Genomic DNA, 18341 nt, shown 5'->3' with positions numbered 1-18341 from the left:
TATAATTTTTATCAATTTAAAAATAAAATATTTCATTAAAATTTTAAAGAAAAGAAGTAAAAATATATTTAAAATACTTGTAAACGTTAATATTTTTTTATAAGTTTTTCAAAATATATATATTTTTATTTTATAAATTTGTTTTTGTAACATCCCAAAATATAGTATAAACTATATAGCAGAGTCATCACATAAGATGATAAAATAGAACATTCATCTACTATGTAATAAAGTGTTAACACTACAGTTATCCAAAAATAACCATAAAATTAAAAACTTTACACAAAGGCCTAAATTGATGCAAAACTATATATAAGATCGATTGGTCTTATACTAAAGAGGGGATCATCTCCTTCCAGTGCTTGCTCTAGAGAGACATCTTCTCCCTTTGCTCACACCCATCGGATGATTATTGCAAAGGATAAATCGAGCGGATAAACATGACAATACAGAAAAGAAGGGTAAGCTAGTGGAATTTAATAGTCATGTGAGCATACAATTCAAACAAACAGATAAGATACTCATACACATGTACAAAACATATAAACACATATTGACCGATCGCTTCAACTTGACCGTCCGGACTAGTATGAATATGTAGCTTGAGACCGTTCATGCGTACGGGGGTGTAGTAACTGGAACACCCTCAGCTGCCGCTTGGGGTTAATCCGTTATAACTCACCTAAATATCTTTAGGCTAGGACCTCCTTCTATTCTCACGACATGACTTACCCATCTTTACTTGAGAATTGGTAATCATTAGAATCTCAGGATGAATGTCGTGGATTTCGCTGTCCAAATTCATACTTTACCACTTTGATAATTAACCACTGAGATATTCCTCCTTGGAATTCTCTTTCATATCTGCAGTACAAATCTAATATCATACTTTAATATCAACATTATTTCTCATACATAATATGTTTAAACAACTGAAGTATACACTCAGAGTACAACATAACCACAACCCTTTGAAAACCGAATGCTTCATAGTAAAATCAAACCAAACGATAAAAACCACCACCACCCCTGAACATGACTGAACGAAAAAACACTCATAACATGTAAACATGACCGAACGGTCATATAAAGAGCAAGACTCAAACGTGAGCCGAATACAGTATGAGGTTGAACACTAGCCTGACCGAATACTATAGTAAACAAAATACTCTTAACTTAGACCAAAAACTAATAACTTAGATGGAACACTTATGACTTAGACCGAATGCTCAAGTAGAACTGATCACTAAAGCATGACTGAACGGTCATTAACAGGTAAGACCCATAAGAAACCGAACGTAGTTAAGACCGAACACCAATACAAACGAAGTACTAGTGTAAGACTGAGAACCTAGACTATACCGGATACTTTATCTAGACCGAATGTTAGGTCAAGACCGAAAGTTATAACTAGACCGAACGTTATATTAAATCGAATACTAGTACAAGACGTAACACTACTAAGACTGAACGCTAGTACAAAACTGAGCTCTACTAAGACCGAACGCTATTACAAAACCGAGCACTACTAAGACCGAACGCTAGTACAAAACCGAACACTACTAAGATCGAATGCTAGGACAAAACCGAGCACTACTAAGACCGAACGGTCATGAACTGGGAAGACTATAAAGAGACCAAACTCAGTTAATGACCGAGCACTTGAATATGATCAAGCGGTCAACAACGCGTGTCCAACTTTCTGCATAAACAATAACTCAAATTCGATTCTACTGGTTTTAGCACATTTTGAATGACTTGGGGACTCTAACAGATCCTAAATAACTCCTCTAAGCTCTCCCAATCGACCAATTTAATGTTTGATCCCAAATTTCCATTTCATTACTCTACTTCCTCACAATTCACTCGACACAGTAACAAAGAACTTTGCAGTGAAATCAACATGATCACAGAATTTTGACAGTTCATATAGACAATACTGATCACACAAAAATTCAATTTCATACACATGCAAAACCATCAAACAACATTCACACACACCATAGACTCATCAATTAAATTAACTAGTTTCCCTTACCTCTTAACCGAACCGACAGCTTCTACCCTTCCAGAAATTTGCTCACACCTCCATAAAATCCTGAACACCTACACCGATTTGTGAGAAGAGACCAACCAAAGTACCAAAAATGAAGTTAGAAAGGGGAAGAGAAGGCTGATGAACACATGAAAACAGCAAGGCTTACTTGCTTGTGCCAGAAATTCCAGAAATGCACAAGAATTAAAGCAACGAAACTTACCAACTCTAAACACTAAATCGATCAGTGGAATGGAAAGCTCTTGACACCAGAATTGCTTAGGCACGGTCTGATTGTTAACCAGATGAAGTGAGATTGAGGAAATCTAGAGAAAAGGAGGAGAAAAGAAGATAATAGAAGTTTTTGGAGAGAGAAAATTGTATTTAGAAAAATGGGACGAAACTTTTGAAACTTTAATTTATATATCACTTTTATTTTAATATAAATTGTTCGATCTCATCCTTTGCCTACACCTGTCTGCTCTAAAGTCAAAATTTATTTAAACCCATCGACTCTTACAGTTTTTATTGTAAAATTAATAAATATTTTGATTGTCATAAATTAAGTTGTCTAATTTAAAATATGTATAATTATAATTTCTTTCTATATATTTAATATTAAAGAATTGAGAATATTTCGTTTTAATATTAAATATTCAATAATATTATGTTTCTTTTAATACGATTTTTTAGTTTTTTTTATAAAAATTACTCAATTAATATTAAAACAGTAAAAACATTTGGACATAAATAGAAGTATAATTATTTGATAGAGATAGAAATGAAACAAATTTTTTTATGTCTATTAAATATGAATATAGAGATAGAATAAATATTTTGTTTGAGAATTAATATAGAATAATAAAATTCATCCCGTTGCCATCCTTATTGATTACAGATTTGCAGTCGCTCCTTCGAACATTCGTGCAATTACTAATGAATCGTTAAATGGAGGTGCGCACAGGATTACTGGTGGCTAAACAAAGTTTTGAAACCTTGTAAAGTTGGTAGAAGTACTATTGCTGAATCAAGGTCTCACATAAAGGCCTAATGACGTTCTGTTCAGTGGTGCATCCTTTTCATATGTTGAAGAACACAGCTTTTTGAGGTCCTTTGAATTCCGTAGTTGCCTGGGTTTCACATTCCCATTATAGCAATGTAGTTACTAAAACAATAGGTCGTATTAGCTTTATTTATAAGCTTGTAGCAGCTAAGTGCGCTTCGTTACAGTTTAACAAAGCCATATTCCATTTGAAGAAAAAGTTCCTAGTAGAAGCCAGAATAAGAGGTCTACAAAGACAGCTTGAATTGTCAGGATGAAGTGAAATAAGGTCAGTATTATGCCTTAGAAAATGAGTGATCATCCCTCGTTGAATTCACCACCTTCCTTACATATCAGGAATCAATATTCAGATACTAATAATGACCATCAAAAGCCAGCCAGCAAAATAATGAATTTCACAAACACACCAGTTGTCCTCATCAAACGGAAGCAAAACTCTCTTGACATACTTAACATCTAATCTAATCTAATCTATATCTTAGCATCTGGCTTTAAACCCTGACATATCAAATAAATCTCTCTTGACGAAGGCCTTGTAGCTTTAGGTCTCAGCCATGATGTCTTCTTAAAGAACGGTTTAGAAAGCTGGCTAATTTCTGCAGCGAATAAACCATTCAAAGAAATCAACAACACATAAGAAATACAATCAAAGCAATCGAATCGAACACTACACTACAACAGAGTTTCGAGTTATCTACATTTTAAGTTTCAGTCCTATCCCTTAGATTTGAAAAGTTTCGCTTTCGAATAAACCAAATTCATCTTTCTCAGTTTTTGATACAAATAAGTTGAAGAAATTAGTGTGATCGATTAATACAGTCACCAATTAAGTCTATCAATTAAACTTTGAGGGATTAAACTGAAATGTCGAACTTTTTAAACTGAACAGACCAAATTGTAGGGCACATATCAATGACATTATTCAGAGAAGTAAGCAAGGAAGGACCTTTGGCATCTTCACTCTCGAGAAGCTTGATAACAAGATGCCCACCAATCTTCAACACTCCTTTACCGTCGTCTGAACAAGAAGGGTCATCGTCAATTGGCTCCAGGTGAATTTTGTTGCCGAGAGCCAAATCCAAGGCACGCATCCCAAGCTCAAACGACAAGGCCGCGTCTTTGGTAGTGATTCCGGAGATTAAGGGACACATATCGGAGAGTACCACCGAAAACCCTTTATCCTTGGGAGAAAGGGCTCTGAGCCGGTGGTGAGAGAGGGTGGTGACGTCAGCAGAGATGGTCTGAACCCTAGAATCGCAGTGAAGAGGGGGAACCTTGACTTTTTTGGTGTCGACGCCGAGGACGGAGCCTCCGCCGTGGAAGGGTCCCAAGCTCTGACAAGCCACCTGGAGCCACCCTCCGGGAGCGCAACCGAGGTCGAGAACGGTGGCGCCACGGTTGATTATGTTGTGTTGCTTCTGAATCTGAAGAAGTTTGAAGGCGGAGCGAGCCACGTAGCCTAGCCGTTGAGCCTCCTTGTAGAAAAAATCCGCAGTTCCACCCACACCCATCTCCCCAATGCTTCTAAATTATTCAATTAACTCTTTAAAGTTTAATTCACATAATTTTCTCAATTAAATTACTTTTTGAATAATTAACTTATGTGTAGAGACATTAATCAGAAAAATGGTAATAATATACTCTTCAAAATACTTTGGTATAAAACATAAATTTTATGTTTAATTAATAATTTGATTTCTATATTTTTACTTTTCGACGGCTTTAATTTTTATATTTTTTTAGTTAATTTAATTTTTATTTTTTTAAAATTGATTTAATTGAGTTTTTTGTAAAATAAAATATGTGACATTTTAAATTAAATTAATGTTAATATTATTTAAAAATATTACATATTAAAATATGATTTTATCATATGTTAAATTCTAAGTCACGTTCTCTTTGAAAGAATCACATCAATTTTAAAGAATATTAAGGTAAAAATTAATTCATTTTTAAACATATGAAAAACTTAAATTTTGATACATAATAAATAACTTTTAATTAATATTAACGTCAATTTACCATAAAGTACTGTATTAAATCTTTTTAGAAAAATAAAAACTCAGTTAAATTAAAAATAAATATGAAAAGTAAAATATAAAAAGCAAATTATTAATTAAATATAAATTTTATAAGCTATCTTTCTATTATTTGTTTAACTACAAGTAAATCACCTTATCATGACTAGTGTAACACAAAATAAGTATTAAATCATGTTTCAATCTATAAATCTCCTTATCTGGAAAATATAATAAAATAATATCTCACTAATAGAAGCATTTAGACATATTTTAACCGTTTATCTTATTCAATAATCACAATTTTATGAAAGCTTTTAAGTTTTCATTTATATATTGAAAAACCTATACACATGTGAGACTACTTACCCAAACATGTCTTTATTTTAGAAATTTTACTTCCCTTTACTCATGCATGTAAATATCAAATTACTCTTTCTTGAGAGAGTAAGAATTGCAAACCAAGGTTCATATTGTTTTCATTTTAAACTTTTACTAATTGAATTTATTCAACTCTTGAAGATCATTTTCAATTCAAGGAATGACTTCCCAACTCAACCTAAGAAACCACTTGTATCACGGTTAATGATAAAAATCATTATCTAGAACACTCTATAACCATTCTACTAAAATATGAGGTTAGTATTTTACAAATTTATTACTTAGAATTTTTTTTTATAAGACTCAAATTACAATTTAGACTAGAATGATTAAAAATAAGGTGTTGTAATGAAATTAGTTACAAGAGAAATAAGTAATTTTAAAGAAATAAATCTTATAAATAAATTTTTTATTATAAGCAAAATTGATCATTGTTTTAATTTTTATAAATTAAGTAATTGAGTGTTATAAATAGAGATGGATGATATCATAGCTATATATGAAGCATATTCTAGTGAGATTTGTTGTTTCATAGACCTATTATACCATCCATTATTAGACGACTATCAGATCATTTAGTAACGTTTAGTTTCACTCTAGATGTATATATTTCAGCATGAATGTGTTGGAAATATCACATGAACTAGAGATAAGATGAATTTATAATATATAAGTTGGTGTAAACATCATCTTACAAACTGATTTTGTACTATTGAGTTAGACATAAAATTCACTTCTTAAGATGATATCAAAGTCATCTAAAACTTATCTTAATAACATTTGTTATTTGTTGGCCTATTATGTAACCATCTATTAGATCACTCGTTAATATTTAGTCTTATATTCAAAATGTATATTTCTTATAGTGAGAAGGTTTGTTAGAGATCCCACGTCCACTAGAAATAAGGCCAACTTACAACTAATTCCTAAGAGATATTACAATTTGAAAGATGTTTTTTTTTATATATAAAACCATATGTAAATTTTTTATATAAGAAGAGAAAAATATTAAGTGATTTAAATCTCATTATGACATATCTCCCTAATGTGATATAACCAAAACAAACTCAAATTATTTTGATACTAATGTTATCAAGTGATCAAAATAATTGATTTGAAACTAATGTCGCGTGGAAAGTTAGAATGAAAAATAGAATTAGATTTTCGATAGCCAAATAAACTGATGAATTACCAATTAGCAAAATGGTTTATAGGTTATTTAGCAATTTTCTACATCATTAAGCTCTATCTTTGTTTGGATGATAGTAAAGGAGAAATATGGATAGTTACAAACAAACGTGTTTTTTTTAAGAAATAATTATAGAAATCAAGTACTATGCTTTAATTTCTTTTAGTTACAGGTTTTCTATCAAACAAATTTAAGCTTATGAATTAAGTACAAATGCTTCTAAAGATATATCAATTCAATATTATTTAACTTAGGTTTTAGGAGACGAAGATCACAATGGATGTATGGGATTATGATTAGGAAATTGCCCATCTTGACTATTTGTACGATATGAATATGATGTAAAATTATATTTATCCAAACACTAAAGAGTATATTAAAGTTGCATAAATTTTGGTATTACAATTTTTAAAATAATTTTCGACGTATTACTTTGTATAAAGATACATCTGATTTCATTATTAGTCTATTTTAAATCTATTTAGTTTGTTGACATGTGTTGTTAAAGGTATTGCTTGGAGTTAAATTTTTTTCATTATGAAATTGTGTAGAGTAATTATACCCATAAATTATGTTAAATTTTATATAATGTATACTATTTTGAGACCCATGCGTACGCAAAGGTTGTGGTTATTTAAAAAAAACTTGTATTAAAAATTAATAAAATTATTATTATATTTAAAGAAATAATTTATTTATAAAATTATGTTTAAATATTATAATTTTATATAGTTATAAATATAATATTCAAATAAAATTTTTATAATATAAAAAAATAATCAATCAATTCTATTGTAACATATATTAAAAAATTTAATTATAAATAAACTTGTGCATACTAAAATTTATGATAATAATTAAATTGATGTATTCATAAAAGCTATATGATTATATTTTTTTTGTGAGGTTTAAATAAATGGTTAGATACATATTTGTTCTAGTCGTGGTGAACGCTATGAGAGCATGCGATAAGGTTGTGAAGGACAAGAAGATTGTCGAGAAAATACTTTGAACCTTAACACCATAGTACGATCACATCGTGGTTGCCATAGAGGAATGCAAGGATCTTGAGACGATGAAGGTTGAAAAGCTGCAGAATTCCCTTGAAGCGCATGAACAGAGGTTGACTGAGAGAAAGAATGTAGAAAAGGGTGTTACGCAGGGCACAAATCAAGCTTGCAGGCTAGGAATAATCAAAGTTTCAAAGGTCGTGGGAGAGGCAAAGAGAGATCGCGTGGTGGACGCAATGGCGGTAGAAGCACGAAACTCTCTTATCAAATCAGTGAAGACAATGGAGGTGAGTAGAAGGAGAGAAACAATAGAGGAGGCAAACAATTTAGAGGCAGAGGAAGAAAAGGGTATGACAAAAGAAGTGTTCAATGCTACACCTGTAACAAATTCGGGCACTACTCTGTAGAGTGCTGGCACAATGAAGCCGTGAAGAAGTCCAAGAATGATGAAGCAGCAAATCTTGCTCAGGATGATTGTGATTCAGAGTCTAATCGTGTTGTTCTTATGACCACTCTAGAACGAGTAGAAGAGGAGCAGTGCAAAGAAATATTGCGGGACAGGTGTGACTATGTGGGAGAGAACGTGTTGCAGTCGAAAACAACACGTCATGATGCGGGTGCGTGTCGTTGTTACACTAACACTGACCACGTGTCGCGCTTGGAGGAGGTGAGTCATGCAGCGAATGTTAAAGAAATTAAAAGTGTGTTGCTGTCGAGCGAACACGATCGTCCTGAAGACGATTCATGCTGGTACTTAGATACTGGATGTTCTAACCACATGACAGGAAGAAGAGAGCGGTTAGTAAATCTTGATTCAAGAATAAAAAGCAATGTGAGGTTCGCTGATGATAGCACGGTGACAGCGGAAGGAGTTGGTAGAGTTCTGATCGCATGCAAGAATGTTGGAGTTGCATATATGGACGACGTGTTGTACGTCCCAACAATGAAAATCAACTTGTTAAGCCTTGGACAGCTCCTGGAGAAAGGCTATACCATGTCAATGCATCAAAACCTCATCGAAGTGTTTGACAAAAGACAACGTCTTGTGATCAAAGCTCCACTAGCCAAGAACAGGACATTCAAGGTAAATCTGAACGCAGCAGCAATACAGTATCTATCCTCGTTGAATGTTGAAGAGGAAAGTTGGGTATGGCATTATAGATTCGGGCACTTGAATTTCAAAAGCCTGAGTTTGCTAAACAGCAAAGAGTTGATAAAAGGTGTGCCTTTGATAAACACTCTAAAGAAGATTTGTGAAGGTTGTGCTATGGGAAAACAAGCCAGAAGAAAACTCAAGAAGTTTGCGCCTAAAAGAGCTAAATAGTCACTCGGTGTAGTCCATTCAGATGTGTGGGCCCCTTCGAAGTACCAACACTTGGAGGTAATAGATATTTTCTAATTTTTGTAGATGAATGGAGTAGGAAGATATGGGTTTTTCTGTTGAAAGAAAAGAAAGAAGTTTTCTCATGGTTTGTTAAATTTTGTGACATGGTGGAAAGGCAATCAGCCCTACAAATGAAGATTTTCATAACCAATGGAGGTGGAGAGTTTAATTATGGGGAGATGAGCAAATTCTGTGATGAGAAGGGAATTGTACACAAGGTTGTTGCTCCATACACACCTCAGAACAATGGCTTGGCCGAGAGGAGCAATAGAACGCTACTTAAAATGACCAGATGCTTGATTAAAGGGAAGAATCTGCCACACAGCTTATGGGGGAGGTTGTCTCAACAACAGCCTATTTGTTGAACAGAAGTCCAACAAAAGCATTGGCAAACTACAATCCAGAAGAGGCGTGGTCTGAAATCAAGCCATTAGCAGATCACCTGAGGATATTTGGATTTGTGTGTTACAAACACATTCCAGATGAGAGGAGGAAAAAGTTAGGAGATAAGAGTGAGGTTTTCATCATGGTTGATTAGTAGAGATGTACTGATAGACGAGTCTGCTACATTCAATTGGCTGGAAGCAAAAGGTGATTTAAATCCATCTACTATCGTATCTAGCTGGTTGGATGAGAAAAGGCCTGAAGAGGCTGAACAGATAGTTGCTAATGAAGAAGTTAACAATAGAAAATCACAAAGAGCTCGGTTCCCCTTAACAAGGCTTGCAGGTCATGAGGTGTTCACAAACAATGAAATTGCAGATTCAGGTGACATTGTTCATTATGCTTTTCTTGTCGATGCTGAAACACTTTCATGAAAACAAGTTGTTGATATTAAAGAATGAAAGGAGGCTATGTTGGAGGAGCTGAAAGCAATTGAGAAGAATAGAACGTGGGAGATGGTAGAGCTTCCTTAGCATAAACAAGCTATTGGGGTTAAATGAGTGTTCAAAACAAAGTATAAACCAGATGGAAGCATTGCAAAATTGAAGGCTAGGCTGGTAGCAAAAGGCTTTTTGTAGAAACCTAGAATAGACTTCATCGATGTTTTTGCACCTGTTGCAAGACTTGAAACGGTAAGACTTGTTGTTGCTATGGCGAATTTCAATAGTTGGAACATTTTCCAGATGGATGTCAAATTTGCGTTTCTGAATGGCCCTCTTGAAGAAGAAGTTTTCGTTAGACAGCCACTTAGATTTGTAAAGTAAGGTCAAGAGCTGAAGGTGTACAAATTGAACAAGGCTTTATATGGCCTACGTTAGGCACCTCGAGCCTGGAATAAACACATTGACGTGCTGCTCATTAGACTTGGCTTTCAAAAATGCACTGTTGAATTTGGAGTCTATATGAAATTTGCTGAGCAACAGGGTATTTTACTTATGTGCTTGTACATTGATGATTTGCTTGTTATTGGGAACTTTGCAGACAAAATTGAAGGATTTAAGTTGAAAATGAAAAACGAATTTGAAATGACAGATCTCGGGAGCTTGAGCTACTTTCTTGGGCTGGAGTTTGTGCAGACAGTAGATGGAGTTTTCCTTCATCAAAGAAAGTATGTCAACGAGATTCTAAAGAGATTTAATATGAAAGACTACAATTGCACGTCAGTTCCAATCATGGCGAACTTGAAACTTTCAAGTCAGGAGAAAGAGAGCAAGGTGGATGCAACCTTGTTCAAGCAAATAGTAGGATCTCTTAGATATATGTGTAATAGCAGACTTGACATCAGTTTTGGAGTTGGGTTAGTCTGCAGATTCATGCATGATCCAAGACACTCTCATCTCGCTGCAGCCAAGCACATCCTACGCTACTTGAAGGGAACAACAGATTACGATCTTCTTTTTCCCAAGAAGCTTGGCAGTACGAGTGGAGTTTTGGAGGCATGGTGTGACTCAGATTGGAGTGGTGATCAGATGAATAGGAAGAGCACCTATGGGTACTTATTTAAGTGTGTGGGAGCTTCAATCTCTTGGTGCTCAAAGAAGCAAAATGTTGTTGCACTTTCTTCCTGTGAAGCGGAGTACATATCCTCTGCAGAGACTGCTTACCAATGCGCATGGCTAGAAACTATTTTACGGGAGTTGAAGATTGAACACAGTAAGCCAATACGATTAATGGTGGATAACAGATCAGCTATCAGTTTATCCAGAAACCCAGTCTCTCATGGCAGAAGCAAGCATATAGAGATCAAATTTCACTATCTAAGAGATCAAGTTAGTAAAGGAAAGTTGGAATTGGTGTACTGTACCACAGAAGAACAGACTGCGGACATCTTCACCAAGGGTTTAAGACAAAACAGGTTTGAGAAGCTGAGGGATTCTCTTGGAGTTAAATCCTTGAGTGTTAAATGTAAAAACTAAACCGTCTAACGACTTTAACTGTTAAATGACAGTCAGTCATTCTTGTATATGGTATACATATATACCTTACTTTTGTTTAATGAGAATAACACTCGTTTTTCTCTCTTTCTGTATTACATTCTCTACTACACTCTCTTATCACTGCTGCTTTCTCACAAATATCTAGCAGTGCTAACAGCTAACAAGATAAATGAGTATGTTGAACATTTGGTTTCCCTGATTTGAAGGAACAAATTTGTTGGAGGAAGGTAAATATCATTCGCGCATGAGTGTTTATATACGAAAGGATATACTATTGATTAAAGGAAAAAAGACAAAAATGGCTATTGAAAAAGAAGAGAGAAAGAGAAGAAAACCAATTTTGGAGGTGAGGATAATCGATTCTAAATAATTAAAAAAGATTAGAATCGGTTTTGAATGTATATTCAAAAACTGAAATCAATTATGTGTCTCTAAAATCAATTTTGTGCAAATAAAAGAAATTGGAATTGATTCTTGAATGTGTCTTTTAGGCAATAAAATCAATTCTAGATGTTTTTTAGGTAATAGAATCGATTATGATAGTACTGGAATTGATTATGTATGTGTTTATAATGGTCTGAAATTGATTATGTATGTGTTTATAATGGTCTGAAATTGATTATATCGATTGTAGAATCGATTCTATTTAACTGGTTGTATATATATGCGGGGAAGAATAATCGATTCTTCTTTTCTTCATAATCACATTATTAAAATTATTGTAATAATAATAATATTATTAATATAATAATAATAACAATAATAAAATATTACTAATAATAATAAAAGTAATTTTTTTTTTCATATATATATATATATATATATATATATAATTATTTTTTATTTTTTATTATACATAATAATAATTATAAGAATAATATTTTTATAATTTTAAATAAAAATGTTAATTTTATTTTAATATAATTTTTACTATTTATATTTAACTTTATATTACATTTATCTTTTAGGATAAAATGATAATGATCTAATCTTAATTTTTTTTAAATTAATATATCATATTCATCGCATCATATGCGAGTTTTATAAATTTTACTTTCAAAAATCCCTTCATTCATCCATTCAAATCTTTTAATCCAAAAAATATTACAATTCCTTATCACCTTTCAATTGACTCTCTCTCAAATCATCCCTCAATCCAAACACTATCTTAATGTTAATCATAATTGGTTCATACGTAACTATAAATAAGGAAAACAAATTATATTTTGAAACAAATTAAATATTTATAATAAAGTAATATTTTTAAGTAAAAACTAAATTAGAGATTAAGCATGGGTTTGTATATGTTGGTGAACACCAACTCCAAATCAAATCAAGATCTTATGGGTCCAACTTCTAAAGGTTCTTAAAAATGTTAAACAAGAAAAGAAAAATAGGTAGTTGATTTTGTGAAAAATGCTTGGGCCATTATGTGTGCTGCATGGGTAGTTAAACAGGTAGTTTGTCTTGATCAAGCTTTGGTGACTTACTTAGGTGAGTGTGGGAGGGTTAGGTTGGGACCCATGAATGATTAAAAGGAAGCTTGAGTTCAAAAAGAACACAGAGAAAGAAAAAGTTAGTGGTTGTGCTGTGGGAGTGGAATGCATGGGAGAAGAACAAGTACAAAAGTTGAAGATATGATTCGCAGTTACTTGCTTGCTTATAGGGGAAACTAGGGTTTTTTTTTATGGGGATTGCGTAAAGCTCAATAGAGCCTGCTGATTTTTAGCAACGGATTTCACTTAAAGAACAGACATGCCATTCCAAATGGGCCTAATGGTCCACCATTGTCCCACAAAGATTGGGCACGTTTTCAATTACACCATGCATATATCAGCAAATGGGATGCATTATATCATACTAAATAGTTGTTACCATGACATTTTTTTTATTAGTCATTCAATTTTTTTACTCCTAATTGTTGCTTTTGTCGTCATAGGTTGTTAATTAGTTCCTTACTTTATTTTCACCTCAGCAAGTGTCTCTCCACTGTGGCCATGATCATGTTTTTACAATGATACCTTTCTAGATTAATGATGTAATACTAAATGCTTATGGTGGAATCATTACACACTTCTGGAACAGTAAGACTGCTTCTTCAACAGTCCATTTTCTTACCAACAAGATTTGAAAACTTCTCTCTCCTATACAAGTACATGACAGTGTGTGTACTCTCTTAACAATAGAGGAATTTCCATGGGTGAAGCATTTTTCTCCTTGTAAATAACACTTCTTAGCACATCCTACAGAATATCCTTGTTTTCTACAAATTGTTCATACTCAAATCTACCTCGAGCGTATTGTTTCTGTTGTTATTTCAAAGAGTTAACTACAACCATTCTTTCCACGCAGATTTATAATTACTCTATATGATTATAAACACAAGTGGTATTAGTCTATTGATTTAACAGCAGAGACTGCACATTTCACAACACGGTATAATGATATCTAATTATCAGGAGTTGGAAGCAAATATTTCACTAATAATTGACTTAGTTGGATGAGATCAAAGTAAACTTATTTGGTTGTGCCCATAAAATATTACATGGTGACTTAGAAACCAAACTTCAATCCATTGCTTTATTACCTGGCACATTGCAGAATGTCAAGAAATTACATGTAATCAATTCAAACACCAATAAAATTACAAAAATTTATGCAATTGGCAACATCTAACTTTCAAGGAACTGATCTGGTCTCTGTATTGAATTGAGCAGAGAACGGCTTTTAATCATTGATTACTTTGGCATCTGTTAATTGTCAGTGCCAACTGAATTACCTACCATCGTATGATTGAGACTTTTCACTAAAGGAAAGATAATATGCATCATCATGTTTTTCAATACATGAACCGCTAAACCATTTATCATACTACATTAAAATTCAGACCAGTCTTGTAACAGAGGTTGTGGTGGTGCATGAGTTATGATTGGAAACAATGTTTGAGTATGAAATAACTTTAATAATATTAGGTGGAATAATAAAGAGTTTCACAGGTGCACAATGTTAGCATCCGTGGCAGAGAAGAATACGAATGTGACTGAGATGTGTTGTTGTTACTTTGGTAGGTAGTAGTAGGAAAAAGAAAGAAAGGAACCAATTAACATGATTTAGAATCTGAGATGTTGTTATGTTGAAGTCAATTACTGATAACACTGGATAACGTTTTTCATAGGCAAATGGTACGTAGTTGTTGAACTACAAGGTTTAATTATGCACACTACGTGGCAGATCTCATTGATTTGGTAGATAATACCATCCAATAATTTAACCAAATCACGCTCTCAAGCTCTCAAAAGAACCATACTCACCACTCCACACTCACTCGTCACAAGACTCATCACATTTCAATATTCCCATCATCACAAAAATTCAACCTTTATTTTACAATTCAACCAAAATCAATTTGGTTTTGTTTTTTAATCAAAATATAAAAGAAAATAAAAATTTAATTACAACTGTTGTTTCAATAAAAATATTTCACTACTATATTAAAAGGAAAATCATAAAAAATGTGTATCATACTATATTATTAGGTGGGATCTAAACTAAAGTCTAAACATGGTTACTTTTTGGTAATTGAATGATTATCCGTTCCGTTGCGTTCAGAAGTACGTGGGTGCGACGTTGTTAGTCGTTAGAATGTGGGGAAGACTCAACGCCGTCCCCAAATGTACGGTCAAATGCACGGCGTAATACGTGGAGCGTTGAATGCGGTGGACGCTTAGATTGCAGCTGTGGGACCCATATACTTAATCTATATTCGTTGAATTTCTTCCACTCGTTTTGCATCTCCTTCCTTCTTCGCACACCTTACCAATTTCTAAACTTTCAAACTCTTCTTTTGTTTCACTTTTCATAAGAACAAAAATTACAACAATGAAAAAAAAAATGCTTCAAAGTTCCCTATTTAAGTATTTTTCACTAAATGTTTTGATAATGGTATTTAACTCAACCTACGAACATGCATACTATTGTGTTCCAAAAACATTAGCAATTTTTTAAAGACAAGGATTTAATCATTTTTCTCTTATTTTGCATAAAAACATTTATATTTCACACATATGAATTGTTTTCCCTCATTTCTTAGGAAAAAAAAATTACTTAATAGTTAGAAAGGAACCGTTAAATTAAAAATTGATTTGATTTCTACTTTCTTTTTTAATTCTAAGTTTATTGAGCCACATAATTAGGATGAATGATATTGTTAAAATCAAATAATAGAAGAAGATAGAAGTATTTAAAGTGTTATTAATTTTTTATTTTTAAATGATACGAGACTATTGAATGGATTGAAACACTCCTAAAAATTATACAAAATATACAATGTAATTTTAAGAATTTATAACAAAATTTCACATTCCTAACAATTTGAAGAATAAAGAGAAAGAAAAAAAAAGTAATAAATGATAATTAAATAAAAATACTAGATAAAAGTATATGGAGTTATTGAAAAATACTACTTTTTAAATATAAAAAGGAAAGAGTAACCATGTTTATATTTGTTTACTTTTAGAAATTTATTAAAGATAAATTAAGCTAAATATACAACTTTCGTATTATATGAAAGGTGAAAAGATAAGTTATTGATAAATAAAGTATGACACTATAAAAGTACTTAATTTTTAATGAGATCAGAAAGTATTATATATAACAAATATATTATTATTTCAAAATATTTATTATTTTAAGATATTCCTTTTTTTAATTCAATTCGAAAAAAGAAATATAATGGTTTAACATAGTTTTTATTAATTTTAAAATAGCTAAAACTTTCATAACAAAAATGTTAGAAACCAATTTAAAATATAATTCATAAATTAATAATAATTTTTGAATATCAATAATTTCTAGTTTATAAATTAGTTATTACTGTAACTAATTATTTTTGTCTATAAAAATAATTATTATATAATAATTTTTAGTGATAAGTTGAATTTGAAATTCTTTATTCTTAAATTATTTAATTCTTAAATGTTTGTTTTGCAATAATTTAAATTTATTAAATTTTATTTTTTGTAATAGAGCATTTCTATTACTGTTAATATAAAAAAAATATTAAGTACAAACTTTATTACCTCAGATTATAAATAATAATTAAAAATAATAATAACTCACATTTACTGAAAAATATATTTACAAACATTGGTTAATTTGAGCACACCTTTATGTGTTTTGATTTGTTGCAAATAAATATTAATTACCATCTTAAGTAAAAGCACAATGTATCGTAATTTCATGTATCATACTTAACACATTCGCTATCGGTTCTGAGTTTTGTTTTTTTTTAAGAAATGGATTGCATTTGCATGAGTAGAATGTACTGTATAATCTTAATAATGCTTTAATTTTATACTTATTTTTGTTAAAGACATCGCATGGACTAATAATGTTGCGATTAAAGTTGAGTGAATTAAAATAAGAAGTAAAAGTTTAAGAGATAAAAAAGTATAAGTATTTTCAAATTCTTATGTTTTTTTAAATAAAAATTAATTTTTTTAAATTTTAAACAATTAAATGATTCTTATAATTTTAAAAAATTTCCTATAAAAGAAACACATATTATTACAAAATCATTTTAATTTCTCTATAAAAAAAATGAACACCCTTCTAAAGATTATCCGATCATAGCGTTGACACTAAAAATTCTTACCCAATGTCATAGTATGAAAAATAAAGAAAAAATTGCATTTACTCCGGCGAGGTTTGTTGGATGACACTATCCGTAATAATTTTAAAATATACATTCACATCTAATTCAAAAGATCAAATTGACTAAAACTTAACTAAATATTATGAAAATAAAACCTAAAAGATTTAATGTATAAAAGATAATATTTTTTATTAAAAATTAAACCATTCAACTATTCACTTCTCTTACGGTTTTTTAAATGACATCCATGTGTTTTCTAATTTTAAAATAGACATATATACATAATTTACATATGTTACTTAAAAAAACAACACCCGTACTTCTTGTTTTATTCATAAAATAAACCAAAAAAAATAATTGACAAAAATGAATTTAAAATTATTTTTAAAATATTTTCATGTCAATTTTTAAGACATAGGAAAAAATCTATAAATTTAATATTTTGCTTTAAACAGATTTTCGAAACCTAATACCTCATTTTATTAAAAAAAAAATATAACCGATGTTTTATTAAATCAATGTTATGATAATAATTATTGGATCAAATGTTATTCACCAGATTAAAAATTATAACTATATTAATCAGAATGCAACTCTTTTTATGATATTAATTATTGGATTGAATGTTATTCATTAGATTAAAAATTATAACTATATTAATTAAAATGCAATTCTAATCTGTTAAAAAGAATGGTTAAATAAGTGTGTTGTTACAAAGGATTAATATGAACGAGATTTGAAAGTCAAATAGGAAACATGTACGAGTTAGTTACTACTTTAATGTGTGAACTCGACAAATCCGACATGGAATGCCATGTGAAGAAGAAGACTAACAAATTTAGCAACTCTATAATATAAAATGATTAAAGCAATATTTTATGTAAAATAAGTACTTACTTTTTTTTAGATTCATAATTTCAACTCCTTCTTTTTGATAAAAATATGAAATTAGGTTTTACTTTATCATTTTTCTCCGACTTTTGCTGTTTTCGCTACAGCGTCTCTGACTCTGCACCAGAAAATATTGAAAAATCAACGAAAACGAATGCATTTTTTCCCATTTTATCTCAGTGATTAAGAAAAAGGGAAAGTATCTGTATATGCAGGCAGGCGGGCGCAGTAGCCGTGAAAGGTGACTTCACTCTGACTTCCGTTTATCATTGTTTTTATGGTAACTTCAAATTTTTATTAAAAATCACAAAAACTTACTCACAACCTTTCATGTTA

General features: G+C 31.3%; 1 protein-coding gene across 1 annotated transcript; it reads right to left on the bottom strand.

Annotated features, from left to right (window-relative positions):
- Positions 1-3343: 3343 nt before the first annotated feature.
- LOC124829500 (FtsJ-like methyltransferase family protein) lies at positions 3344-4623 on the bottom strand. The gene is made up of 2 exons (XM_047303026.2): positions 4045-4623; positions 3344-3694 (listed from the first exon to the last, which is right to left on the bottom strand). Exons 1-2 carry the CDS (start codon positions 4607-4609, stop codon positions 3570-3572), a joined length of 690 nt encoding a protein of 229 aa, XP_047158982.1. The 5' UTR covers positions 4610-4623; the 3' UTR covers positions 3344-3569.
- Between the last annotated feature and the right edge of the window lie 13718 nt (positions 4624-18341).

Source organism: Vigna umbellata, chromosome 1, assembly GCF_029865625.1.
Source record: "Vigna umbellata cultivar VRB3 chromosome 1, Vumbellata_1.0, whole genome shotgun sequence".
Taxonomy (NCBI): domain Eukaryota; kingdom Viridiplantae; phylum Streptophyta; class Magnoliopsida; order Fabales; family Fabaceae; genus Vigna; species Vigna umbellata.
The sequence above is the reverse complement of the archived record's forward strand: the minus strand, read 5'-3'. Positions and strand labels throughout refer to the sequence as shown.